Source organism: Protopterus annectens, chromosome 5.part0, assembly GCF_019279795.1.
Source record: "Protopterus annectens isolate FY-2018-M chromosome 5.part0, PAN1.0, whole genome shotgun sequence".
In the NCBI taxonomy this organism is placed as follows: Eukaryota; Metazoa; Chordata; order Ceratodontiformes; family Protopteridae; genus Protopterus; species Protopterus annectens.
The window spans coordinates 1,196,328,077-1,196,352,523 of NC_056735.1; the positions used below are offsets into that span (position 1 = coordinate 1,196,328,077).

At 39.7% G+C, this 24,447-nt stretch overlaps 1 protein-coding gene across 1 annotated transcript in view; it reads left to right on the top strand.

Annotated features, from left to right (window-relative positions):
- Nucleotides 1-20,092, top strand: part of LOC122802337 (ras GTPase-activating protein 2-like) — a 1,675,609-nt gene extending 1,655,517 nt beyond the window's left edge. The window contains exons 16-18 of the mRNA XM_044071975.1: nt 2,714-2,800; nt 19,778-19,855; nt 20,078-20,092. Coding sequence (XP_043927910.1) covers nt 2,714-2,800; nt 19,778-19,855; nt 20,078-20,092 — 180 coding nt within the window. The remainder of the gene's footprint in view (nt 1-2,713; nt 2,801-19,777; nt 19,856-20,077) is intronic.
- Nucleotides 20,093-24,447: the final 4,355 nt, after the last annotated feature.

Sequence of the window (24,447 nt, forward strand, 5' to 3'; positions counted from 1 at the left end):
AAACTTCATAAAAATGTCCATGTTTGGTAGCATAGAGTGATAAGTCCTGATTATGGTCAAGGCAACATGAGTTCAGTTAGCAGCTTGGGTACCTGATCAAGCTGGCCAGGGAGCATGAGAGTGAAAGGGCTCTGGTGCCTCTGGCTCATCACTTACGTGATATTTAATGGGAAGACAAGGTGTTGCAGCAGCGGAACAGGAGCTGTCATTGAGTGTACTCCTGTCGTCCACTGAGTGAACATGATTATTTGCAATGCCGTAGCCCATCCAGTGAACAAGATTGTGTGTGCTGCCATAGCCCATTGAGCACATGGAGGTATATGCCCTGTTGCAGTGTGCAGTGGAGTTAAGAGCTGCCATGAGGGAGAAAAATGGTTCACTGGTGGAAGAGTGGGTTATTCAGCAGGACCAACAAGCTGATCCACTCCCTACCACCTTACTGGCACTGCTTGGAAAACAAATGGGCCTATTAGGCTATTCAGGCAGGAATGAGTGACCATAGGGCTCTCACATGGCCTGGATATAACCAGCCCTTGTCTCATTAAAAAATGGTCTTTAATGGGTGCAGGTAAAGGAGCCACGAGGCCTGTCTAGCAGTGGAAGACAAAATGCTTTAAATGTGGTATGTAGAAGCTTTTCTTAATTAACAGGTACACTGGCTGTGTCTCGCATTGATGCCTGGAGAAGCAACACTTTGTGGATGCAATGTTTTATACAGTTTCAAAGACAAGTTGTCAGTTTCCATTTTAACCCACTTGGTATGTGCACACATGGTCAAGTTGTGGCCATCTGAGGTAACCATTTCAAATCCATAACCACAGGCATTGCATGGCTTGTACTAAGAAGGCTTCATAAATTACTATTGTCTTGTGAATTTATTCTGCCAGCTTTCTGTGCATTGCAGAAAAATTGATGAGTAGTAGTAGTTTAATTTGTCTGCTATTTGATTGTTTGGCCAAGATAGTTTGTGGAGGATATTGCAGATTAATGGTCTTTTGCTCTGCACAAAATAGATTTGCAACTGTGTTGTATTGAATTGCGGCAGCCTCAATTAAAATGATTACTGTAAATAGCTCAGAACTAAACTTTTTGATAAGCTAAGCAGTCTTTTTAGCTGTTGTACAATATAGTCACTACAGGAAATAAGTTTAACCCAATATGTAATAGTAACTGAACTTGTTGTCATTACTACTTGGCTGCCAGGATCAAAATTTAAAAAACACTAAACATCTGTGTATCTTAACTTCTGGACTTTTAAACTGTCCGTATGTGTTTTTGACAAACTATTTTGCTGATTTTGTCTCACTCTTAATAAATGGAGCAACCCTAGCTGCTGCTTATTTAAGTAAAGGAGAGGTAGGAACAAAGCTTCCACATAATGTTATGGGCATCAGCCTGCTCCCTACTGAAGACAAACACAGCTAAATGACATTCAGCTAGTTTGCTCATGATGAAAAGATGATACCAAATTTAAAAAATAAAAACTCTCAATGCCAGAGTAAAAGCAGCACAGAATGAATTTCACATGTATGTGTAGGCTCATATATGCAGTATATCACTTACTTTTCCACTAAATCACTTCCTTCAAGAAGATGCTTGCAGAAACAAGTATTTTTACACAGCAGACTTGTTTAAAAAAATTGGGAAGCCACTTTTTAAAAAAAGTCCATTGTAAGGCCTGGCTCTGGTGCAGAGGGAAGGAGCCCTTGCTCTGATACAGGAGGCTGAAGTTTGATTAGTGGTTTTAGTACTGGATGTACCAGGCAAGCAGGGAGGGAGAGGAGCAAAAAGGTTGGCCCACTTACCTCTTCCAGTGGGTGAGGGGGGTAGCAAGCACTTGAAGAGAGCATATGGCAGAGTATGGTTTCTCTGGTGAAAACAGGGGAAACTACTTCCTGTTCTTGATGGGAATCGGCAGTACTGCTTGCTGGAAACATCTCTTGTGGAAGTGAAGGATGATCAGTGCGGACAGTCCACTGCACAACTCCCTTCAGCTCTGCAATATGGGCATCAGTGGGTGAAATCTAGGGATAGAAAGAAAAACCCTCAAACCACCATTAGTGACTGTTTAAAAGATAGACCCTCCCAGCTGACCCTCAAAAGTGCAGAAGAAAAATGAAAAGTCCATAAAAAATAGTGACACCATTCTGGCCAGCGATGAAACTTCATTTTACTAATCTTTCCAGAATTAAGCAACCTGGACTTCAGCAGCATGTGTGGACCATTCTAACATAGGTAAATCCAGTTTCACCACCTAATGAATGGGAGTTATCACTCTACTGTATTACAGTGTCCTCATTCCATTGACACTAGCATTCAGAGCAGTTGGTCTGGCTGTGCTGCTTAGTTTGATTTGCCATTTTAACAGAGCAAACCAAGGGTAGAATTGCAAGTTGTAGTGCTTGTGTGTGTGCGTGTGTGTGTGTGTGTGTGTGTGTGTGTGTGTGTGTGTGTGTCGCTATATATATATATATATATATATATATATATATGTGTGTGTGTGTGTGTGTGTGTGTACGCTCGCGCACATGTCAGCAGTGCTGTTCATATGAACAAGTTTGGCTTATGTGAATGGAAGACAAACCACAGTGTCTTGCTTGGAAGTAATGGCTATGTTCTGAAGTGTGCAAGTAGCTGAGTAAATCTGTTAGTAACCAGAGTTAGTTTATGAGTAAATGTTTTAATACACTTTTCTGTTCTTTTTTTTTTTCAGGATGCACAGACTTCTAGAACACTGACTCTTATATCAAAAACTATCCAAACTTTGGGAAGCTGGGGAAGTTTATCCAAAAACAAACTTGTAAGTATTTGACATTGTAGTATGATTTATAGGATGACGTCCTTGAAACATTGGTACTTAACCTGGTGCCTTAGTCTGATTGCTAAAGGATGCATTTTTGTGTGTGGGGGCGGTGGTGGTGGGCACAATTGTAATGAAATATTCTATAGCATCTCCATACAAAGACATTTGTTTTAATAGCTTCTCACGATTTTCTGGATGTCAACCCATATTTGATTTTTACTTTATACACATCTTACATCTCTGTTGGCCATTGACTCAGTTTAGATGTCCAACACTTTAAAGGGCAGCCTTACCCAGAAAACTGAAACAAATTGTGCATTTCTTCATACCTATTTTTTACTGCATGTTATCATTATAGTCTTAATTTAAGCCCTGAAAAATCCTTAATTTTCCTGATGATGACAGTCTTGCTGCCTGATTTCATTTTGCAGTAAAAGTCTTCACATTGCTTATGTAATTTTATCGGGGCACATAGTTCACTGTGGTGAGAAGAGCTTTTGCTGAGGTAATATCTTTCCAATGACTTCCACTGAGAGGACATTGATTTCTAGATTTTTTTTTAACTTGTCTGTGGCAAGAATATCAGGTTTTCTTTTGTAGTGACATTCTTTGATTTTTGCTAATGTTGTTTTTGATAGACTTAAAAAAATGGCTTATTTAATGTTTTTGTTCGGACTCAGAGTTTTAGTTCCATATCACATTTTGTTGCTGAGCTGTAAAGTTGTTCATCTGTGACTGATACCACCAACAGAAGATGATTGATTGCTCTCAGTACTTGGTTTCAAAACGTTATTGATTGACCTGCATAATTATTTTGTTTTCATAAGACTGTAAAAGTCTGTGGCATAGCTGCTCCTAAGCTCACATGGTACTGTAGATGTTGCAGCTGATACCATAAGTATTTTATAAAGGTTTCACAAAAACGCTGAATGGTTGTGTTGATTGACAGCTTGAGACCCAAGTCAATAACAATTGTGTTTAAAATACATTTTCTATTATGTTTCACTCTTGGGCTTGGAGTAAAAGAAAGGAAAACACTCATGATGTGAAGAAGCATGATGTTTAAATAACCGTTGTCCTTTACCAAGGTTTAGGCTTAACTTACTGAAGTCTTGTCTATAAGTATTCTTTTTTTTTTTTAATAAACACCTTTGTTAAATTATCACTTGTGACAGAGGAAAATGTATATAAAATAAATCAAACTGTATTAACAAGTTCACGTTTGCAAGCATAATATTTCACATATATTGGTATATGTTGTATAACTTAAGTAACATTACATAATTTGTTCAAGTCCTGCCTTTATTAAACCATTACTCTTATGACACAGGCAGTCATACATTTGTATAAATGAAAATAAACCACACCGACACAATCCTAGTTACAAGCATTTTACATCACAAACCATACTGACACACTCCCAGTAGCAAACATTATACATCATTTATAATCTTCCCAGTATTTTCATTCGAACATTACAGAGCACATTTAAGTCCTACCTTATTTTAATCCTCATTCCTCCCCTGTATGTATTGTTCCCACAGTTCCCAATTTTTCCTATGTAGTTTGCTCCTTCCCTTTTCTAAAGATGTAATTTCCAGTTGTTCTATGTCTGTTACTGTATTCACTACTTCTAGTATAGTTGGTTTAGATTCTGATTTCCATTTTCTAGTAATTGCTTTTTTGGCAGCCACCACAATTAGACCCAGCAAGGTCTTACTAGGTCTAGCAATTCTGATTCTGTATCATAGCTCTGAAAAATCATCTCCCTCGTCACACCAATCTGGCCACCCAACATGTCCGACAGTGCATCCCACAGGGAATCCTTAAAGTCCACCAACTTACTGCACACTCAGAAAATGTATTCACAATTACCTCTCTCTTTCCAGGCACACCTCCAACATTTGCTGTCTACCTGAGGAAAAATTCTGTGGAGTTTACTTGGGGTATAAAAATATCTATGTAAATATTTCCAAGCAAAAATCTTAAATCTTCCAGATTTATTTGCATATTTGGGAGACATACATACATCATCCCATTGTTTCTTTATGAATTACTTAGACATTCTCTCTTCCCCATCCTTTCTAACTTCCTCTGATTGATTATTATAGTTATAATGCAATATTTTATATGCTGTAAGACAAACAACAACAACAGCATTAATTATTCCTTTTTTAATGGCAACGTCTGTTCTAGATTCTACTAAAAACGCTACCAGTGCTTTTCTTTCATTTAGGACCACCTTGTTTCTTTCTCTTTGCCTATACTCTGATATCAATCCTTGATTAGAAAGCCAATCTCTAACCTGCAATCCAAATAAATTCTTGGTGCCTTCTCATTCTATCATCTTTCCCTCTCTAGTTATTTGCTCCCAATACTTTGGTTCCTTTGCCAGTTTTCTACAATAAATTCCAGCCCCCTCTTGCCTATTTTCTGTATCCCTAATTGCAGTCTTCCCTATCTGCAGAATCTCCTTTCTGCATTCCTGTGTTGGCTTAGTTCTTAGGATACTTTCTGCTACTTTATAGATCTAATATTCTGCATGATTATTGTTATTCCTCTTAAAGGCCTGCATCCAAAATCCCAGTCTCTCCTTGTTTCTTGAGCTCTCCTCCCATTTCATCATCATCCCGTTCCACTTTGAATAATAGTTTTCTGCTTGTGCTATGTATTGGAGCCTTAACTGTGTAGCTCTGAAATACTCCTTCAAACTGGGTAATCCTAACCCGCCCTGTTCTACTGGAGGAATTGAAGAATCACCATATCCCACTTGACTCTTGCCATCTTCCCCTCCCAGATAAAGTCCTTCAGTTCTTTATTAATTGCTATCCACAGCATCTCCTCTGGTGGATAAAAATATGCCTGAACTGTGTATAAGACTAATGGGACTAAATCATTTAACTGCTTGTATCTTACTATCCATATCCATATAACAAAACTTCCGTTTTCTCAGTTTTTGTATTATCTTTTGTTTAAACTCTTCTCACATATCCTTAGCTGCCACACCAGAATCATTTTTAATCCATACTCCTAAATACTTCATTTTGTCATGTCCCCATAAATAAGGATATTGCTGAACCAATTCATATGTGGGTACATAATTTGCTGCTGTTACCTTTGTTTTAGCTTCATTCATTTTGTATCACGAAAAGATTTGAAACTGTCTCAAAATCTTCCACAACACTGTAATGTCTCTCTCTGGTTTTGTCAGGTACAGAATAATATCTGCAAACAGAGCCAGCTTTTCTTGATTACCATACCAATTATATTCTTGAATTTCTGAGTCCCTTATTTTCTTTGCCAGTAGTGGTTTTAAATATAACGCAAATAAAATAGAAAGAGGACATATATGTCTGGTTAATCTGCTCAAGCAGAAATTATTAGAGAGAACCCCACCCACTTTAATTTTCACCTGCAATCCCTCATATATCCTCCTAATCAACCTTTTAATTTTTTTCAGTAAATGCAAATGCTTACATTGCCCTGCTGATAAAGTCCCAGCTTACTTTGTGAAATGATTTTTCTGCATCAAGACCCACCAACAACAATGGTATTTTCTTACATTCTGCTTCCCTTTAGATCATTAGTGTTCTGTTAATGTCAGATGTTTGCCCCTGTCCACAAAACCACGTAGGACCTTTGTAAAGGACCTACTGACCTCCCTGGAGTACACTATAAATGAAAAGAAATCCAAAAAAATTGTATTCCTGGGAGTAAGCCTGGACTCAGCATCCCAGATGGCATTTCTTACTCCAGAAAAAAAGCCTGACAGGCTACTTCTCTCAACTAGCCATCAGAATCCAGTTATCCGCAAGGAAAATCCTGCAAGCTCTAGGGTTCATGGCTTCCTGCATTCTGCTAATTCCATATGCCAGACTGCATATGAGGAAACTTCAGTGGTACTTTAAAAGCCTTTGGTGTCAACACCATCAGGACCTGGAAACTATCATACCTATGATACCTTGTCTAAGGAAAGATTTTCTTTGGTGGGCAGGAGCATACAACCACAACAAGGGCCTTCCCTTTTCACAACCCCACGTCACCCAGACCCTAACCACAGATGGATCAGTTTATGCCTGGGGTGCATACCTGGATGGCAGGTGCATTCAGGGCCACTGGAGCCCAAATCAAATACATCTGCACATCAACCAAAAAGAGATGCTAGCTGTTCAGCATGCTCTGACAGCTTTCAGAACCCTACTCTGTCCGGGGCCTCTACTAATCAAAACAGACAACACCACAGTGATGCAGGCTAGCCATGACCCTTTGGCACATGGCTTCAGCTGTGCAAATTCACCTGCTAGCACAATTCCTGCCAGGCAACCAAAACTATCTGGCAGACAACTTGAGCAGAAATCTCCTAGACCCACATAAGTGGCAACTAAACCACAGCACCTTCAACCTTGTAACCCAGAAATGGGGCACCCCGAAGGTGGACCTATTTGTCTCCCACCACAACAAACCAGCTCAACAAATTTTGCACCAGAGAACTGCACAGCAAGGCCTGGAAAGTGGACGCCCTATCCTTCCAATGGGTAAACCTCTCGATCTATGCATTTCCCCCTCTACCTCTTCCTACAAGGGTACTACTCAAAATAAGGGAGGGAAAACCAAGAGCAGTTTTGATTGCCCCAGATTGGCCATGCCAGCACTGGTACCCACTGCTGCACAGTCTGTCACCTACCTCAGATCCCAACTCTCCTGACCCAGCAGAATGGAGAATTCTTGCATCCAAAATTGCAGACCCTGAACCTGGCAGCCTGGCTTATTCCCTGCCCTCTCCTCCAGTTGCCAGCCTAAGCAAGCATGTCCTGGACGTTATATGTAAGGCCAGACATCCCAGCACTAGAAAATCCTATGCTGACAAATGAAAAAGGTATTGGACCTGAATCCAGGCTAAAGTAGCTGAAACAGCACAGCCCTCCTTACCTCTCATCCTGGATTACCTAGCAGACCTACTTCACAGGGGCCTATCCTTCTCTTCTATTAAAATTCATGCCTCTGCCATCTCTGCTCATTACAGCACAGAGCCACCTCTCTTTTCTCACCCTCTCATCAAACAGTTCCTAAGAGGGGCTAACAATTTAAGGCCGCCCAGAAGAGCTCCTACCCCAGCTTGGGACCTTAACTTTGTGTTGGAAAAGCTCATGCTACCCCCCCTTTCAGTCTGCACCTTCAGCAGAGTTAAATTCCTCTCTTGGGAAACAGCTTTGCTTCTGGCCATCACTTCAGCTAAAAGAGTGTCTGAGCTACAAGCACTCATGGCTGTAGAGCCCGTCATCATTTTTCATGCTGACAGGGTCTCCCTCAGGACTAACCCAACTTTCATGCCTAAAGTGGTGTCCAGTGTGGCTCCCAACCAATCTATTAATTTGCCCACTTTTTTCCCTAACCCTCAAAATAAGGGGGAAAGGACTCTTCACTCTTTAGATGTGCACAGACAGCTCAGATTCTACCCGGATAGGACTAAGCCCTTTAGGAAAACTGACTATTTACTAGTCAGATTTGCAGCAGGGGCGGAGGGCAGGGCCATATTCAAACAAACCATTTCCAAATGGATAGCACACTGTATCCATTTCTGTTACAAACACCACTGGAAACCGCCCTCTAAGGGGGTCAGGACACATTCCACAAGGGCACCACCTCTGCAGCTTTTCTCAGAGGGGTCCCTACCAGGGACATCCTGGAGGTTGCAACATGGAGTTATGTTCATGCCTTCACCAAGCATTACCACCTGCCTATATTTTCCAAATCCAGGGCAGGCTTTGCAACCGCAGTCTTGCAGGGCATACTAGCCAGCCCCAACTCTTCTTGACTGCCTCCAATACTTCAACTTTGGGAATCAACCCAAGTGTGATGACTGCAACAGTGAAACACGAAGAACATAGTACAGTTGTGTACACTTACCATAAATGTAGATGTTCGAGTGTATTCACTGTTGCAGTCCTGGTTTCCCACCCTCTATCCCCCTTCTCTCTCACTGTCTCTCTTCCTCACCCCTTTACAGGGATTTTTGGTATTTGCTTTCTACTGATGGTGGTCTTCCACCATAACCTAGCTCCCTATTTGGGGGCGCCTGACATTTGGGGCAAGAAAAACTGATGTAATGGTGCCTGTTTTATACCACTGACGACCTGACATCAGTCCTGGAGCAACAGCAACTGATGCAGAAATACTAAGCCTCTGGTATTCGGGCCGACTGAGGGCTACCCCTGGCAGGATGACCCAAGTGTGATGACTGCAACAGTAAATACACTCGAACATCTACATGTATGTTAAGTGTACACAGCTACTTTCTTGGTCTCTTCCCTTTGTATTACCTTTCCCTCTCTAGTTATTTGCTCCCAGTACCTTGGTTCCTTTGCCAATTTTCTCCAGTATATTCCTGAACCCTCTTGCCTATTGTCTGTATCCCTAATTGTAATCATCCCTATCAGCAAAATCTCCTTTCCCCATTCCTGTATTGGCTTAGTTCTTAAAATACATTCTGCTACTTTATGAATATAATATTCTGTATGATTATTATTGTTCTGCATCTAAAATCCCAGTCTCTCCCTGTTACTTGAGCTGCCCCCGTTTCATCATCATCTCTTTCCACTTTGACTTATAGTTTTCTGCTTGTGTTATGTATAGGAGCGTTAAATGTGCTGCTCTGAAATACCCCTTCAACTCAGGTAATCCCAATCCATCCTATTCTATTGGAAGAAAAAGCTTATCCCACTTGACTTTTGCCATCTTCCCCTCCCAGATAAAATCCTTCAGGTCTTTAATTGCTATCCACAACTTCTCCTCTGGTTGATAAACATATGCCTGACCTGTGTGTAAGCCTAAAGGGATTAAAAACATTTTAACTGCTTGTATCCCACTATTGATGTCCATATGACAGAGCTTCCATTTTCTCAGTTTTTGTATTGTCTTTTCTTTAATCTCTTTCCATATATCCTTGGCTGCCACGCCATAATCATTTGTAATCCCTACTCCTAAATACTTAATTTTATCATGTCCCCATAAGTACAGCTATTGCTGAACCAATTAGTATGTGGGTACATAATTTACAGCTATTGTTTTTGTTATAGCTTCATAAATGTTGTATCCCGAAGAGGTTTGAAACTGTCTCAGTATGTTCCATAGCACTGTTATGTCCCTTTCTGGTTTTGTCAGGTATAAAATAATGTCATCAGCAAACTGAGCCAGCTTTTCTTGACTTCCATACCAATTATATCCTTGAATTTCTGAGTCCTTTATTTTTTTGCCAGTGGTTCTAAATATGATGCAGATAACAAAGGGGATAGAGGACATCCCTGCCTGGTTCCTCTGCTCGAGCAGAGTTATCAGAGAGGACCCCACCCACTTTAATTTTCGCCTCTGATCCCTCATATATCCTCCTAATCAACCTTATAATTTTATTAGGGAATGCAAATGCTTCCATTGCTGTGCTCGTAAAGTCCCAGCTTACTCTGCCAAATGCTTTCTGTGTATCAAGACCCAATAACAACAGTGGTATTTTACATTCTGCTTCCTTCTGGATCATCCATTTTCTGTCAGTGTTGTCAAATGTTTGACTCTCCTCCACAAAACCACGTTGATCCATATCTATCAATTTTGGCATCACTTTTACCATTGTTTAGCCATTATATTCATAAACACTTTATAATTATGATTTAGTATTAAAATGGGTCTGTATGAATCTTTACCCTCTTTAGGTATTACAGCTACCACCACTTTCTTCCAGGATGCTTGTTCTTCTCCTCCTTTTAAAATACTGTTAAAACCTTCCAGATCATTATCAGTTTTTTTTCCCTTGTAGCTTCCAAACTTCCACAGGAATGCCATCTATTTTTGGAAACTTTCCTGTAGATTGGTTATATATCACAATTTTTATCTCATCTCCTCCTATCCTAACCATTAGTAATTGAGCCTCATCTACTTCTAACCTTGGTATATTTAATTCTTCGGTAAACATTTCCATTTGTATCTTTAATTGATTTCCATATTTCTCTGCTTTATACAGACTTTCATAGAATTTCCGAAATATTTCTAATATCGCTACAGGATCTCTTGTTACCTTCCTTGTGATAGGCTCCATAAGCTTGGCGACAGCGCTTCCTACTTTCTGTTGCCTGAGTCGTTGTGCTTAAAGTTTTTGTGCTGTAGTGTTATCAGAAAAACAGTTGCCTAACAGCAATCTTTCCAAACTCGTGTATATATTGTTGAGGTGTAATACCTTATTTTCTGCTTAGCATTCTGCAGTTGATCATCTTGTTCTGTGAGATTCCCCTTATTCTGCAGTACTTCTAAATAATTCTTGTTGCTTCTTAACTATAGCTCCCTTTCTTTTATTTCCACCCTATTTTTAAACTCCACCTTAATTTTATCCCACTCCCTAGCTGTATTTTCAGAAGTTAATTTCTATCCTCTCGAATAGCTCCTGAACAATCTCCACTACCCAGTCCTTAAATTCCTCTCTTTTGAACAGATAGGTGGGAAAGCGACAGTGTCTCATTTGTATTTCATTGCCCGGTGTTTTTATTTTAGTTATCATTGATGCATGATCTGAAATAGTTATTGGGGGCATATCAAGACCTTCAATTAAATGCACATATTCCTGTGAAATGTAACTTCTGTCTAGCCTAGCCCAGTTTTTATGCCTTGGGGAATAATATGTAAATTCACTCCAAATATTTTCATAAATTTATTCAAATATCTGCTCTCCTTTATTAGCCTTTTTCTTCTGGGCCCCCCAGGCACATATTCACTGTTGCAAATCAAATTCCATTCCCTGCCTGTAAGTAACATTCCTTGCTGAAAACTGATTATTTCTCCCAGAATTTTCTTAAGCTCCATTATAGTAGTTTTAGGTGGAATATAAATGCATGCCAGTGTAATCCTCCTCCTTGCCAGTAGTCCCTTAGCACTACAAATGTGCCATTATTATCTTTTTTTATCCTCTTCTGTCACTGCTGGAGCGCCTCTTATAATTAATGTAAGTACTCCTCTTTTCCTCTGTCTTAGATGTTATGCTGATTAATCATCCTGAGAACCTTTCTTTATCAAATTCACATGTTCAACTCTTTTCAAATGCATTTCCTGTAATATAGCTGTTTGCACTCTACATTTTAATGTAGTTCACTATTTCTTTTTTGAATTTATCTGTGAGACCATTGACATTTAAAGACATTACAGACATGATTATTGTATTAAAAAGTTATTATTCCCACATTTTATGTATAACGACTTCTTGTTAAATGTCTAGTTCCAGCTTTTGTGTTACATGGACATGCTATTTGGCAGGTTGAACTTTTGTATAGTTGTTTGAGGCTATGTCACATCTTAAAAAACTTTGTTTTATTGAAAGTCCTCAAAAATGAAATACCCCCCGAAAACCTATTAATTTAATGCTAACACACAAAATTGTGTACATCTTCAAATATTGAAGTTTTAACCTGTAATAAGAACAAATGTCCCAAACTGACGGCCATACTCATAGACTTGAGTTAACCTAAAAGAATGGTTATTCATGCCAGGATGCATGGTGCAGCCTGTGCTTCTAAGTGCTAACTGGTTTTGCCGTATTTCTGTAGCTCTCCCAGCAGCTGGGGAAACCCCTGAATTCTTTCAGAGAACATTATCTCCTACCCAGTTTCTCTTTTTTCCCCAGTCAGTCACTCTCCATCAGACTATAACCAGTTTCTCTTCATCACATTGTCTCCATGAAGATATGGGAACCAGACAGCCAATTTCTCATTATCAGATTATTGCCATTATCAGATTATCTCGATGGAGACATGAGAACCAGATAGTCAATTATTCTGTTTCTATGGAGACATGAGGGCCAGATACAGAATTGCTACTAAGCAAACATTCATTTGCTAGAAAAAGGCATCATAATAATCAGTATTCTTTTTCATTTACTTGTTTTCTCTTAAAACTTGTTACTAAATTAATGTAAGGTCCTCAATTAAATCTAAAGGTGCTTCAGCAAGTATTAGTTTAAGGGTGTACACACTTATACAACCAGTTTATTGTACATTTTTTATTTTTTTATATTTTTTCGCCTAACAGATTTGTTTTTCAATTGAATTGTACAGGTTACAGGTCACATTAAAGGTGGTAAAAGTTTTGAAATTATTTATTGTGGTCTCACTTTTTATATCACAAAAACCTGGCATTTTAACAGGGGTGTGTAAACTTTTTATGTCCACTGTACCAGCTCCAACATTGCTCTATAGTGGGCAAAGGTCAAATTCCCTGATCCTCACTGTTCACATTTTCGTAAGGTCTTAATGCTGGCAGAATCGATCAAATGAGTTTCAGCAACTTCTTCCAGCATGAAAAGTTTGACATTTAAGAACACCTGATTATATGTAGTGTTTCTCATAGTATGCGTGTACATACATACACATACATACACACACAGACATATACACACACACACACACACACACACACACACACACACATATACAGTGGATATAAAAAGTGTACACACCCCTGTTAAAATGCCAGGTTTTTGTGATATAAAAAAAATGAGACCACAATAAATAATTTCAAAACTTTTACCACCTTTAATGTGACATATAACCTGTACGATTCAATTGAAAAACAAATCTTAGGGGAAAAATATAAAAAATAAAAAATGTACAATACGTTGGTTTCATAACTGTGCACACCCTTAAACGAATACTTTGTTGAAGCACCTTTTGATTTAATTACAGCATTCAGTCTTCTTGGGTACACACCTGCCATCAGTTAAAGAGACCCTTATTAACCCCAATTAAAGTTTAACTGTCCTAGTAGTATTTTCCTAACATTTACTCAGTTGCCTGCTACAGAAAAAGCTATGGTTCGCAGAAAGCTTACAAAGCACCAAAGGGATGTCATTGTTGAAAGGTGTCAGTCAGGAGAAGAGTACAAAAAAATGTCCACAGCATTAGATATAACATGGAACACAGTGATTTCAGTCATCAAAATGTGGAGAAAATATGGGACATGGAATATGTCACATATTGTCTACTCCAAGGCAATCTCTGCTTAACATACAAGGCCATGTCAAACCCAGAGCTGTTGGACATGCTGCACTTAAAGAAATTCCAATCCCTTAGAGCCACACGCTCCAGGGATCTAAACCTTGTCATCACAATAAACAAAACATGCTGGAGGGATAGGTTCCTGACCCAGAGACTCCCCAGACTCTGGAATAGACTACTCGTCAAGCAGAGCACCTCTTTGGCCATCTTCAAAAGGAACCTTGATGGTTAGATGGGAGAAAGGAAATTCACCCCGGGGATCACGTCATTCACCCTGCTAGACAGGGGTCCAGGGAAGTAAATAGTGTGGGAAGAAATAGCCAGGGAATTGTTATTGCTAGGCTTGTATAGGCCCAAGGGCTGATGTCCATAGGTTCATAGGTTGGTACTAGGCTAACAGTGACATTGCAAAGAACTGGATGTCCCTCCAAAATTGATGAAAAGATGAGAAGAAAATTGGTCAGGGAGGCTGCCAAGAGTCCTACAGCAACACTGAAGGAGTTGGAAGAATTTCTGGCAAGTACTGGTTGTGTACTACATGTGACAACAATCTCCCATGTTCTGCATATGTCTGGACTGTGGGATAGGGTTGCAAGACGGAAGCCTTTACTTTCACAGAAAAACATCCAGACCTAGCTAAAATTTGCAAAACAATACATCAAGTCTCCCAAAAGCATGTGGGAAAATGTGTTGTGGTCTGATGAGACCAAGGTTGAACTTTTTGGCCACAATTCCAAAAGGTACGTTTGACATTAAAACAACACTTAGCATTACCAAAAGAACACCATCCGCATGGTGAAGCATGGTGGTGGCAGTATCATGCTTTGAGGTTGCCTTTCTTCAGCTAGAACTGGGGCTTTATTCAAGGTGGAGTGAATTATGAACAGTTCCAAATACCAGTCACTTTTGACCCAAAACCTTCTGGCATCTGCTAGAAAGCTGAAGAGGTATTTCACCTTTCAGCACGACAGTGACCCCAAGCATACATCCAAATCAACAAAAGAATGGTCTCACCAGAAGAAAATTAAAGTTTTGGAATAGCTCAACCAGAGCCCAGACCTAAATCCAATAGATAATCTGTGGGGTGACCTGAAAAGGGCTGTGCACCACAAGAGATGCCAGATTTGGAGCGCGTTTGCAAGGAAGAGTGGGAAAATATTGGCAAGTCAAGATGCACCATGCTGATAGACTCCTACCCGAGAAGACTGAATGCTGTAATTAAAACAAAAGGTGCTTCAGCAAAGTATTAGTTTAAGGGTGTGCACACTTATGCAACCAGCTTATTGTATGTTTTTTTATTTTTTACCCTAACAGATGTTTGTTTTTCAATTGAATTGTACAAGTTATAGGTCACATTAAACGTGGGAAAAGTTTTGAAATCATTTATTGTGATCTAATTTTTTGTATCACAAAAAGTTGGCATTTTAACAGGGGAGTGTACACATTTTATATCCACTGTACATATGCATATACACACACACACACACACACACACACACAAATATGGGTCTACTTTGTTTTGTTGAATCTCATTTCACTGAATTTGATTGCACCCCGACCACATCGCTGAAAACTCATTTCACTGAATCTCATTTCACTGAACTGAACTTAGTGCATATGGCACTGTGTAGAGTACTGCAAGACAAGTAAAAGGTATATGCCCTTTTCCCCACTGTAGTGTGATCCTGGAGTTAGTATATATAGTTGGGGGGTGTAGCTTCCCACCTTATTTGTTTTATATTGTATTTTACCAAAAACTTTAAAACAATACATTTAAAGAATAGACATTCATAGTTACAACGCCAATGACTAACTCTCTCCAAAAGACAATATGTACTCAAAATAAATGGTGGGGGGGCTATGCCCTCACATCCCCCCATCTTCTTGATGTTCATAGCCAGCTACGTCTTTACTTGGTAGAACAAAATCTTTCAGAAAATCCGAGCAGCTGTTTATTTTTTATTCAGTGGTAAGGACACGGGAGTCTATTGCCAAGATTACTCGGTGAAATGGTTGAAAGTTTGCATTTCTTTTGTCTGCTCTTCTAAAAACATTCCCTTCCAGGTCAAATCAAAGCACATTCTACAAGATCCTTGGCAACTTCTCAAGCCTTTTGGTCGAGAGTGTCATTTCTGCAGCTGCTACTTGGTCAAATTCCCATATTTTTATTTCACGTTATAAATTAGACATTGTTTCTAGGAATAGGGATACCTTTGGCTCTGCAATGCTCTGAAATATTCTTCCATGATGGCCACCCTAGGTTATTATAGCTGGAGACTCTGTCCTACAGGTTGAGGAACAAGTGAAAATGACAACATCAGATAAAAAAGTTATGTTTTTACTATAACGTTCCATCTGTTTTGTCCATTTTCATTCTTCCTCAACCTCCCATCCTTCCTTTCCCTCCTCCCCCCTGCCCGTGACTATGAGAGACTTGATGGATATGTTTATAGGGATCACAGTTCCTGTTTGAGCTCCTGATCTTTGTGCTTCTTATATGTATGTATATATATATATATATATATATATATATATATTTTACATTTGTTAACCGGGAGAGTCCAACTGGATATATGTCCATTTTCAGTGGAGGTCTGGGGAGAAAAGCTCCAGAGCAGTTAAATTGTTAACATACAAGATAGCGAGTTTGACAAAAGGTACATTTGCCAACATTCACAGGATACATTTTTTATACACCTTATAGAAGTATAGAACAGCAAGTATAGCAAGAAGGCAGAATTGATAACTTACACAAGACATTTCTACACCTGAGAGAAATTCTGTATGCAATTGGTTTACTTTTCAGTGGTGATAGTTTACATTTACCCATGTTTCCAGCAAACTCGATATGAGGTAGTTTGGGGGAATGAGGCATTGTGGGTAGGATAGGAGGAGCATGAGCTTCGAATCTCAGTCATGGAAAGGGGCTGAGTTGTGTCCAAGGGTCGAATCCAAGACCCACAGGTTTTGGAAGAATGAAAATGGACAACACAGTTATGGTAAGAAAACTTCTTTTTCCCATGCATGGAGAACACCCTCCCAACTAAGATTCCATGTCTACCATTCTTTTAAGACCACCACAGAAAGCAGCTCAGCTGTAGATGATGTGTCCATATTCTTCTGTCATTCCATCACATCCAAACTTGAACTTCTTTCTAGGACTTCCCTACCCATGAAACACATCTAAACAATCTAGAGACCCTTACTGTAGGTAGTAACACTGTTACTTTATATGATTTGGAGATCATTAATATTGAAAACAAATATGCACAATGCTTCCTAGATTTTGTCAGTGCTAACTCACTCAACCAGATTATGTTCTGCCCTATCAGGGGGTAAATTTAATCAGTTTGGTCATCACAAACATTGCACTTGTATGCCCTACACCATAACCTCATCAATGGTCATTTCCATCTACCATTTGGTTGTCTTCACAACTAGGACCCACCCCATTATGCCTACAAAACCTCACTGTCTCTTTCAGCAGACTAATCAAGTTAAGCATAAATCCTTATGCAACTAACTGATGACTTAATTATGGTTCAGAATCCCTCACCCTTGAGAACCCAGTAGCCAACACCACAGATTGTGCAGACAGCTTCTATGCTCATATCAGTGCCTGCATCAAGACATCCCTTCCCATCTACCATAAATTTGGTGCCAAAATTAAGAAGAAATGATCTGTGGCAGATCTTCGGTGTTGAGAACTCTACAACAAAAGCAGAAACAAACCTCCTCATCCTTAGGAACACACACTGAAAACATCATGTTCCAAAACAGAATTAAAGAAATTAAACAAAGAACTTACAAATAAAAATCAAAGCCACCAAGGTTAAGCATGAACTGATAATTACCAGTGTTAGCAAGAACAACCTTAAGACCTTATTCAAATACATTAGGAACGAAAAATGTCCAGCATTGTATTGAGCTGATTCACAGAAATATTAGCCAGTCAAACATTGGTGACATAGTGCCCTTATTAGCAGATAAGTTTAGTTCACCCTTCTCTGCCATCACCTCCCAGCTTCCCTTGTGAACTTTCCAGACTCCCATTGATAGTCTCTGAGCAAGTTTTAAAAATTCTCTTGAAGGAAAAAACACTAGCTTTAATGGACTTGACAGTGTGGTGGGGTGTTTCCTTGCAGTATTATAATTTGTCACAGACCCACTCCTAATTCTGTTCAGCCTCATACTTTCAAATGGCTTTCTGACAGATCCCATCATTTTTGTTTTGGCAAAATAATGGGACATAGCATTATTGGCCTTTTAAGTAATGCTATTTGCAGCATACATGTCCTTGGCCAAACCATTTTGGGGTTATGAAGTGTAGATTATGGTTGTTTAACTTGATAAGCTTCTTTGAAAGGTCACTAAAGCTTTGGATGAGGGCAAAATTGTTCATATAACATACCTTGATCTAGACGAAAGCTTGTTATCCCACACCCAGGCATTATTAGCAGACTAATCAAGTTAAGCATAAATCCTTATGTTACCCACTAGATTCAACTGACTCCAAATTCAGAGCTATTATAAATTCTCCAGAGGCCTTCCTTATCTTCGAGGGTCTGTGACATACAAACACATGGTACCACCGGCATGCTCAAAAGCTAAATGCAGAAAAGTTCAGTAATGTGTCATTGGAAAACAAGTGCACCCTCTCACCTTCCACATCAGACACCTTCGTCAGAATCAGTACATTTGTTAGGATTTGTGCACTTTTCATAGACAAGCAAATATTTAACTATCCTGACTCTGTGGTCATTAGGAAATCTTTCTACCTAGAGTAGCTGATTACCAAGGGTATGTCATCTAGACCCAATGATGTTATCATCCTCTACTGTTGCTTTCTTAGACCAGTAATTGAATATAGTGCTATCTTCAACATGTACTTAATCAAATACATGATCCAGCTTGAAAGATCCCAATATTTCCTCACTAGGAACAAGAAGAGCCTAAGCTCTTCTTTCCTTTCAAAATTCCTTAAAGCTTTAACTATATTATTGGTCTCATACAGACTGCTACAGGTGACCTCTGCCTAGCTTACAAGACCTCAAATTATCTCATCTTGTGTGACCATCTACACATTTACAAAATATACAGCACCATAAACACCCTTATTGTTGACCTAAACTTCCACCACACCATAAAATCAAAACCTGCCAGCAGGGTAAATACCTCTCCCACAGAATTCCCCTCCTGTGGAAAAGATTCTCACTCCATATTAAACAAAGTAGTGTCTTAACCCTCTTCAAATGCTACCTAAATGAATGTATGGGAAGCTGTAAATTTATCCTGGGTGTGATCTCTCAGTCCTTATGGCAAGGGATAAAATGTAGTAGATATTGCTTGACTTGACATAAAATAATCCACCCAGGTCACCTGCCTAGTAACAACGCATGAACCTGTGCCCATCCTGATGTATAATTTGAAACAAGACTGTGTTTACTTCAGTGGCATTCTTGCTGTAAGAATTGCTTGAACAAGTCTGAATCTAGTAATATTGGTCCATTCTGACTGGCCAAAAAATTGCTAGTTGGAACCACAAGACTGGTTAGCTGTCTAATCAGTCAACCAACAAGAATGTATTGGCTTTTTATAATATGCTTAGTAATTTGGCTGTAGCACTCATCACTGGAAAAAGTACAATATTAAAGCTTTGACACTGCCAACATCTTTTTTTACCATATTTTTTATTAAAGTAACATAGAGTAGACAAGCACAGAAAAAAAAGTTATGACATCCTGACCAGTTATAAATTTTAGTTGCTTTTCTGCTTTAGGCCTGATAAGGAGCAGTGTTTCAAAATGCTTTAGGTTATGTTGGTTGACCTTATAATGTTCTGTTTTTTTTTAATACCCTGAAATTGCAACAGTTGTTCCAGCTTGGCAAAATGTTTTAACATCAATACTGCACTCGTTATTCTAATATCTCTATCATTCCTTTTCAGTCAAGTTTTAAAGAATCGTTTATGTGCGACTTCTTCAAATTATTTCAAGAAGACCAGTGCACAGAATTAGTTAAAAAGGTATGCTGCGTATGTTCCATTTTTGATGTTTTTTCTGTTAAGTTGCAGCAGTTAGTGCTCTCTTTTTTTTTTTTTTTTTTTTTTTTAACAGGAAACATCTTCATTGAATTATCACTTATGACATAGGCAATCATACATTTATATAAATGAAAACAAACCATGTTGACATATTTTCAGTTGCAAACATTATACATCACGTATAATCTTTTGTAATGTTATCAGTCAGACAGAACATAACTCATTCATTTCCTGCTTTCACTTAAACCTCATTCCTCCAGAACATTGTTATGCATGTATTGTTCCCACAATTCCCATTATTTTTCTATGTAATCTGCTCCTACCCTTTCCTAAATATTCCATTTTCAGTTCTTTTATCTCTGTTACTATATTCACTACTTCTCGTACAATGAGTTTAGACTTTGATTTCCATTTTCTAGTCATTGCTTTTTTGGCATACATCAGAATTAAACTCAGCAAAGCCTTAGTGTGTCTAGGCAATTCCGATTCTGTATCGCAGCTCAAAAATATAATTTCCTTAGTTACACCAATTCGCTTGCCCAGTATTTCTGACAGAGTAGTCTGCAGGGAGTTTTTAACATCTGCCAACTCACCACACTCCCAAAAAATATGTTCCCAGTTTTGTCTTTCTTCCCCTTCACACCTCCAACATTTGCAATCTACCTGAGGAAAAATTATTTGGAATCTGATTGGGGTATAAAAATACCTATGCAAACACTTCCGAAGCAAAACTCCTAGATAATTCTAGACTTTGCTTATTTGGGAGCAATACATATGTTATCCCATTGTTTCTTTGTGAATTGCTTATCCAATCTCCCTTCCCAATCCTTTCTAACCTCCTCTGGTTGATTCCTATATCTATCATGCAATATTTTATATGTTGTACTAATTATCCCTTTTTTAACAGCAGCTTATCTTCTAAATTCTACTAAAAACTCTACCAGTGCTGGTGTTTCAGTTAGAATTCCCCTGTTCCTTTCTCTGTCTGTACTGCAATACCAATCTTTGATGGGGAAGGCAATTTCTAGTCTGCAGTCCAAGTGAATTATTGGCCTTTTCCCATTCTGTTACTATTCCCTGTACAGTTATTTACTCCCAATACTTTGGTTCCTTTGCCAGTTTTCTCTAGTAAATACCAGCCCACTCATGCCTATTCTCTGTATCCCTAATTGCAATAGTACCTATCAGCAAAATCTCCTTTCTTTATTCCTGTTTTTGGCTTAATTCTTAGAATGCTTTTTGCTACTTTATAGATGTCATATTCTGCGTGGTTATTGTGATCTGCATCCAAAATCCCAGTCTCTCCTTATTTCTTGAATTCTCACCCCCAACCCATTTCATCATCATCTCTTTCCACTTTGAGTTGTAGCTTTCTGCTCATGCTATGCATAGGAGCCATATTATTCTTTTGGAAGGATCAGCTTATCCCAATGACTCTTGCCCTCTTCCCCTCCCAGATAAAATCTTTCAGCTCTTTTCATGACTTCTCTGGTTGATAAAATATGCCTGAACTGTGTATAAAACTAAGGGTACTAAAAGCATTTTCACTCCTTGTATCTTGCTACCCACGTCTGTAAAACAGAGGTTCCAATTTACTGATCTGAAGTAGTTTACTTAATTTGATGTTCTTCGTGTTTCACTTTTGCAGTCATCACTTGTGGGTTATCACTGTTGTGTTAACCCTTGGCCGGCCCAAATACCAGAGTGAATGTTTTTGTGTGCTGGCTACTTTCACATGTAGTCTGACGTGAAGTCGTCAGTACTATAAAGCAAGGCAGCCGACGTCATTGCATCAGTCTTTCTTGTCGTGGAGCCCATAGCAGAAGCAGATCACACAAGTGCCGGTCGGTCGCTACCAGAAGTCACATTTCAGCAGAAAATGTGTAAAGCTAAGTACCTCGTTGGGGACCCTTTTTTCTTGCTGTAACCGATGTCCAAAAAAGTTAACAATTGTCTCGCCTGTGGAAAGCAGATCCCACACCGAGACTTTCATTCTTACTGCATCACTTGTTTAGGCCCAGACCACGACATCCCTCGTTGCCGGATGTTCTTCGTGTTTCACTGTTGCAATCATTACATTTGGGGTATCTACCTGCAGGTAGCCCTCAGCCAGCCTGAATACCAGAGTCTTGGATTCATGTGTCGGATGCTGTCCCTCCTTCCATGATGTCAGGGGTATAAAACATGCAGCCGATGCTATTATATCAGTCTTTCTTGCCATGCGGTGCCCGAAGTAGAAGCAGTTAGCAAGTGCCGGTCAGCCGACTCCTGAAATTTTCGTTTTCAAATTTCAAAATCAAAGTCTTCGAAAAAAGCTAAGTACCCTGTTGGGGATCCTTTTTCTTGCTCTTAACCGATGTCAGTAAAAATGAACAATTGTCCTACCTGTGGAAAGCAAGTACCTCATAAAGATTTTCATTCGTACTGCATTCCTTGCTTAGGCCCAGACCACGACATCCCTCGCTGTTGGTTTTCTGCCTTATTCAACCCCCAAACTATTCATCGTCTGTCTATTTTCGCAGCAAATTATTTTGGTACTCAGTTTAACTATCCAGAAATGGCTTCTGTAAGCCATCCGACTACTGATATTCTGAAAAAACGTAAGGATAACGACGGAGACCGACCGCATAGGTCCAAAACTGCAGACGACTCTTCCGTTAAGCTATTCGCCAGTTTGCCAGTACTCAGTAAGGTGCTTTCGCAGCCCCTGATACCCGCTACTTCAAATTCGCAGGCCTCTACTGAGACCCATTTGGAGTCCTGTATGCCGCGAGATGCTTCTTCGACTATGGAACCTGCAGATGTGTCTACCTTGGATGGGTCCGGAGCCACTGTGCAGGCACCGGCTTCTGAGGGTGTATTCAGGCCTATAGATTTGCATTTTAAACCAATGCCATCTTCTTCATCGAGGCCTAAACCTCGACCCACGCCTAGAAAACCAACGTCCAAACTGCATGGTCAGGCCCATATGCCTAAAAAACAAATGCTTAGAATGGCTGAAGACCTTTTTACTTTAATTAGGGGAAGCCAGCCTTCCCCCTCTAAGAGACCTAGAACTGATTTTCCTTCTGATTCCTCTGATCAGGATTCTGAAATTTCTGTTTCTTCTGATTACTAGGATTTGCCCTTCTCTACCTATGAGGATTCTGATGCAGAGGATTCCAATCCCTCTGCTTCCCCTCCAGAAGATTTTTCTTTTGGTGAAACCTTGCACACTCTTAGGAAGCATTTCCGCTGGGAAAGCCAGGATTACTCTGACTCCAAAAAGAGGCTTGGGGAATTTTTACTCCTCCCTCAACACAGGCCTTTAGCTATCCCTCCTGTTCTGGACATTGTAGATGCCTTCTTGGAATCTAGCCTGGCCCCAGACACTTTACCTCCAGCTCCCAGAAAACCTGACAGGTATTACAGAGTACCTAACTCTCACAAGTTCCTCTTCAAGAATCCTACTGCGACTCCAGAGACCATTTCCCAAGGACCTAAGAGCATTAAAGCTACTGCTGCCAAAAACCCTACCCCCGCTGATAGAGATTCCAGGGCCTTTGACAGATGGGTTAAGAAGGCATACACTTCTGCTACCTTGGCTATTAGGGCCTTAAATTGCCAGTTCCATATGTTAAAGTATCAGCAGCATATTATGGGACTACTTAAACAGAAAATTATGTTGATTCTTGACTGTGCTGAACATGAAGAATTCCAGGATTTAATGCATTCTGCTGAACAAGTTGGTAAACATACTTTGCAATGTGGTTTTGACTCTTTAGAAGCATCTTGCAGGGCTGCTGTCACTGGGTCTGTACTTAAAAGGCATGCTTGGCTTAAGGAGCAAAACTTGCCAGATCATGTTAAAGCTAAATTGCTGGATGCTCCCTTAAACCAAGACCACTTCTTTGGCAACAAGGCAGAAGAAGTCCTTAAAAAGGTGGAGGAAAAAGCTAAATCTACGCAAACTGTTAAAGAGTTCCTGCAAGTACAGCCTCCCAGATTTAGTAGGCATTGGCCTTCTAAGAATTGGTCCTTTCCAGTCTCTTCCAGGCCTTCTCAGTCCAAACCCAGGAACAGCAGACCACCTAGGTTACAGTCTCAGACTACACACAGGCCTAAGCAGTGGAGGGCTCCCACTTCCAAAGCTGGAAGTAGTAAGACACCCCCATGGAAAAATGTCACAATGACTTAACCTTAACCCTTCCAAGTCTGCTCAACTATCTGCTCCCTTAGTAGGAAAGCTCACCCTGCATGCAAAAAAACTGGGAACTCATTACTCAGGACAAATGGGGTTTAAGTATAGTTTTCCAAGTATACAGATTTCTCTTCCACCCCTTACCAACCCCAAACGGTTGGCTAGACCTACCCACAAATCAGTGGGCAGAGGCTCAACAGCAGGTTCTCTCTCTTCTAAGTATCAGGGCTACTCAACCTGTCCCAGCAGAAGAAAGGGGACAAGGTTTTTACTCAAGACTTTTCTTGGTACCCAGAAAAGACAGCTCCTGACATCCTATCCTGGGCCTCTCTGTTCTAAACACCTTTTTGGTAATCCCAAAATTCAAAATGCTAACATTTCAACAGCTGCTTCC